Source organism: Coffea eugenioides, chromosome 8 (genome assembly GCF_003713205.1).
Source record: "Coffea eugenioides isolate CCC68of chromosome 8, Ceug_1.0, whole genome shotgun sequence".
NCBI lineage: Eukaryota > Viridiplantae > Streptophyta > Magnoliopsida > Gentianales > Rubiaceae > Coffea > Coffea eugenioides.
This window is the reverse complement of record NC_040042.1, coordinates 11,641,591-11,646,611: the sequence shown is the minus strand read 5'-3', so window position 1 is coordinate 11,646,611 and position 5,021 is coordinate 11,641,591. Positions and strand designations below refer to the sequence as shown.

The window sequence follows — 5,021 nt, the reverse complement described above, 5'->3', positions numbered from 1 at the left end:
AAATACATTAATAAATTTAAATAAAAATTGAAGCTAAAATTGACTTGGATTGTCTTGATTGACTAGTACCCGAAATTTGTTCAAACTAAAAATGAAAAAAAGTGGCGCGGGTACCATACACTAAGAAAAGCAACCACTCTTACTCCCCAGTCCCTACATCCAGACGCCATCTGTACTCCACACACTCTCAATCTCTCAGTCAATCCCTTTATTCTCAACCCCTTTTATTCGTTTCCCAAAACCCGAGTAGCAGCGGAGGCGGTAGCCAAACCAGCAACGCCTCATCATCGTCGGCAAGCAGCAGGAGGACGGTCATACCCTAGCCGGTTACAACATCTAGAAGGAGCCAGATGGAGTCCACCATCCAACTCTTCCTCCGCCTTCGTGATGGCTCCAAGAAGCGCGAGAAGAAGACCCTACACCAAGCCCAAGAAGAAGAAGGCCAATGCTGCAGTCCTCTAGTTCTACAAGGTCGACGACTCTGGCAAGGTCTAGAGGCTCAGGAAGGAGTGCCCTAATGCTGGTGTGGCGCTGGCACTATTGCAGCAAGCGTGGCCTCACCTATGTTTACCAAAAGGCTGGCGGTGATTGACGGAACTTCTTTCCCTTTTTTTATAAACTTTATTGTTACTAGTCCAATTGAACATTAGCAGCAAAAAGAAAACAATCTCAATCCCTCAATTCGCACTCTCTACAGAAAAAACTCCACAAACTCTGGACTAATTGTGCATTCAACGTTGAAAGAGATCGATGTGCTCTCCACCAACTCTCAGGTAGGTCATCTCATGTCTCTCCTTGTTTCCCTAATTTTTTTCCCCAATTAATTTGCCCTAAATTTTTTTCCCCAAATATTATTTTGCAAAATTTTTTTTGGTGGCTAGTTTGAGTCAAGGATTTAATCATCTCCTTCTAGTAGAACTGTTTGATCTATAGTTGCAATTGCTTAAGTTACTTTTGTACAACCATGGTATGTAGACTTGATCATCCAATTTCATATGTGATTCAAAGTGACAAGATCCATTGGGTTTATGTGCGGGTGCGGTTTTGGCTTGGGACTAGGTGGGGCAAAAGCTGATGCCTAATTGGATGGTGATGGAGGGAGTGGAATTGGGTGTATGATGTTGCTATGAGTGGCTACTGGTGAGAGAAATGGTGGGTTAAGTGGTGCTGGGTGGAGTGGGAATTTGGGATCCTCAAGGCTCACAGTATATTTAAAAAAAAAAAACAATTCAATATCATTTTCCTTATTGCATTCGCATTATTTTGTTTAAATTTTTTATAACAATATTAGTGATTTTTTCTAGTTCGGAAGGCAGGGCTTGCACCTGAGATTCCAGAGGATCTGTACCATCTGATTAAGAAGGCCATCGCAATCAGGAAGCATTTGGAGAGGAACAGGAAGGACAAGGATTCCAAGTTCAGATTGGTTTTGGTGGAGAGCAGGATTCACCGCCTTGCTCGTTACTACAAAAAGACCAAGAAGCTCCCTCCCAACTGGAAATAGTATGCCCTCTCATTCACCGCTTCGCTGTTGATTTTTTCTTTAAAGCGTCATTGAAGTCTGTCCAATGGGTTTGTTGAGCTGATTAACGTTTGTTCTTTGATAATGAAATGTTCTGTCGCATTGCGTTTTCATTAGCATGTACTGAGATACCAGTCTGCTGGTCAGGACTTGTAGTTGTTTTAACTGTTGGGATTTTCCTTCGCTTCTTTTAATACCTCATTGGTGATCTGGCAGAGGAAATGGGAAATAGGTTATCGGCCTATGCGTTGGTTTTGTCCTGCATCCTTAGCAAACTACTGGGCAACAATTTTTCCCTTAAAAATCATATAAACTGTCATTCATAAGTGGCAAGATAAAAAAAAATCTGGTCTGGATGAAGTTTCCTCCTTTGGCCTTTATGATGCACGTTTTGGAGAGGTTTCCACACTCTTTTACTGTGTAGTGATAAAAGATTGGCTCCCACCCTCTCAGTCATCTTTAAATACTTAATCATAATCTCTTCCACTAGTATGGAATGGCTTCACCCTTTTTTTATTTTTGCCTATCAAGGTAATCTTCATGTTATACCATTGGAACTGTCCATAAGATAGTCAGCATAGGAGTTCTTGTTGGTTTGGAAAGAATTGGTTTGTGGTGTTGTTTGAGGGTCCTTCCTTACATGTGTTGTCCAGTACTTTTGGAAAGAATTGGTGTTTGGAGTTTGTTGAGGTTCCTTACTTATCCATGTTGTCCAGTAGTGCGCATGGCTGTCCTGCGCTTCTGCAATGGTTTTTCTGCAATTGTTTCTTGAGTTTTTAATATCATAGTAAAAATAAAAGAAGTGTTTCTTGAGTTCTAAAGTTCTATGTGCTTTATCTCTTCCTTTGCTCTTATTTAGTTATTGTCTAGATGATACTTAAAAGAAATGATTTAGCTTATTTTCTTGCAAATTCTTAAGTTCTTTTTCTTGTCTCAAGTTTTTCATATCTCCTACTAATAATTGAAGTATTTCACTGCAGATATGTTGCTTATTTTAGATTTTTGGAAGATCAGCAGCAAGATTTGCTAATTGACTCAAGAACTATAAAGAGAATCTTATACTCAAGAAATGTTTCAACACCACATTTTTTGGGGACTTGGATTTGTTTTGTAAAACTGCCTTGACGTATATGTGAAATTTAGGCCAAATACCACTTATCAAACTATTTGTATGGTGTTATTGAACTTGATTATGATATTCAAATGCTTAAAATGATATTTTGGCATTTTATAATGTAATGGATGCTTTCATTTGTTAATTGTAAAGCATTGTCATTTTTTTCATTTTTAAGATATAATTTAGCAGGAAAATCATCAAATTTCATTGTGGTAAGGTGTTGTCACTGAATTAGATTTCTCCATTGACAACCACCTATTATTATGGAATTGAAAAGTGTTTAGTGATAACAGAAGTTGTCAGTAATTAGTTTATACCAGTTGACACTATGGATTAGTTTTAGTGACGACATTACTTTGTACGTCATTGACAAGATACTATATCATCACTAAAATTACAACAATTACTGACAATACCAATTTTCGCAGAACAGTACCATTCACTGACGACTTTTAAGGTTGTCACTGTATACTTTTACCGACGGGCCTTCAGTGACGACTCTGTGACGACTAGCAAGTTGTCAATAAACCTTATCATTGACGACTTTTTCTTTTTTTGTGATGAAAATGGCTTGTCACTAGAAACCAATTTTCTTATAGTGCTTACCCATCATCTTTGCAAAATTAGGGGCAACAAATGAATGAGTTGAATCAGGTTCTAGAAGTATTTTAGCTATTTGTTGGCAGGCTAGTAGCGCACCTTCCATAACATTGGAAGCCTCTGCAATCTCTTTCCCTTCCATGGTAAAAAATTGAGTTTGAATCCTTAGCTTATTGTTTGAGTTATTCTTCTTCTATTCTTTAGAGGAATCATTTATTGCTCTTATTCTTTGACAATGCTTACTATAGTATTCCTCACTCCCACATTCGATACATTTTTCAAATTTTAGCCAACATCTATCCTTTCTGGTGTCCTAATATTTAACAATACATACAAACGTCTTTTTGTCCAACTTGGCTACTAGAACTAGGCTTTCCTAGATTAACTTTATTCATGACTTGTGCTTGAAACGCCAAGCCTCCTAGACCTCTTCGTTGAATTTAACATTTCCCTATCTGTCACACCTTGTTGCCATTGTAGGAAGGTAGGTTTAATTTGAATTTTTATTTGTTTCCTAATTTTGCTAGATTCAACTTTGAATGCTAGCTCTATTGTTTTTGAAGAGATCTCTATCACACTAGTAGCTAATGCATCCTAAATTTTCCAATGCAACCCTTTAAGAAATCATTTAAAATGATTTTCCTTGTTGCAACTAACAATGGTGCAAATTTAGAAAGTTTCGTAAATTTGGTCTCATATTGAGCTACATTTATCTTGTCCTATTTCAAGGTAAGGAATTCCTCTTCCTTCTTTTCCTTAAGATGACGAGGGTAATATTTATCATTAAATTCTCTTAGAAAATTCATTCATCTACGTAGATTTTTGTTTTGTTCCCACTTAAGGGAAATGGTCCTCCACCATTTCAGAGCTATGCCAAAGAGTTGATAGTGGCAACTTAATTTTACTCTCCTTTGAGTAATTTAGAACTCCAAATATTCATTCCATCTCCTCCAACTATAATTTACTTTTCCCATCACTAAATTCTCCATCAAATTTGGTGGATAGAACTTAAGAAGCCTTTCCAAAATTACATCATTAGCTTGGTCATTGTTTGATGGCAAATTAGGGTGCATTTGTGGGTTTGCCGTATGATTCATTTATTGTCCCATGATTTGCCTGACTCTATCTAGAGTAGCACCAATTTTATTTACCCTTTCTCTTGACCATTTTGTTGATTTATAGTTCTGACCACCCTATTTACATAAAAGAAATTTTAACAAATATGCACAGAGATTTAATATTTACAATGTCACATTCTATATATTAATACAAGATTCATACAAGATAACATATTTTGCATAACAAGTAAAATATACTTATACAAGAGGTACCAAAAGTCCTAAAGTACATCATCCATTTTATTCACATTGTTAACACTATAAAGAAATATTTTACATTGTTATTTCGTTAGTAAGAAAGAAGTCTACTGTTCATTAATCACACCTAGGTTTATATCTGATTTTTTCTAAAACCTAAGAAAGAATTCTATGGTTTATATCTGATTTTTTTTTAAACCTTGGTTCTAACGCCACTAATTATCACATCCATCCCTAGTAAGGTTTCACTAATAGTGGACGGGTTAATTCTTGTTAGGACTCACTTGACTAACGCAATAGTTATTTGTTGAAATATAAGTTCTTTTATTAAATTTTAGAATGGAAAAGTTACAACACATTGCAGCAGACCAAACCAAACACTATTCACTCCTAGTCTTTTTACATGAGATTCAACAAAAAACTTAATCTACTGATCGCTAGTCACCCTATGGCATCTCAACACCTA

General features: G+C 36.3%; 1 protein-coding gene across 1 annotated transcript; it reads left to right on the top strand.

Moving 5' to 3' along the window:
• The first annotated feature begins 350 nt into the window (after window positions 1–350).
• Window positions 351–1,504, top strand: LOC113780255 (40S ribosomal protein S13-2-like). The gene is made up of 2 exons (XM_027326065.1): window positions 351–489; window positions 1,305–1,504. Exons 1-2 carry the CDS (start codon window positions 351–353, stop codon window positions 1,502–1,504), a joined length of 339 nt encoding a protein of 112 aa, XP_027181866.1.
• The last annotated feature ends 3,517 nt before the right edge of the window (window positions 1,505–5,021 follow it).

What these genes read in the sequence shown, in the direction of transcription:
- LOC113780255 (XM_027326065.1), top strand. Translation starts at nt 351, where the DNA reads ATGGAGTCCACCATCCAACTCTTCCTCCGCCTTCGTGATGGCTCCAAG. An exon ending in AGGTCGACGACTCTGGCAAG is followed by an intron (nt 490 to 1,304) that starts GTCTAGAGGCTC and finishes GATTTTTTCTAG; the next exon opens with TTCGGAAGGCAGGGCTTGCA.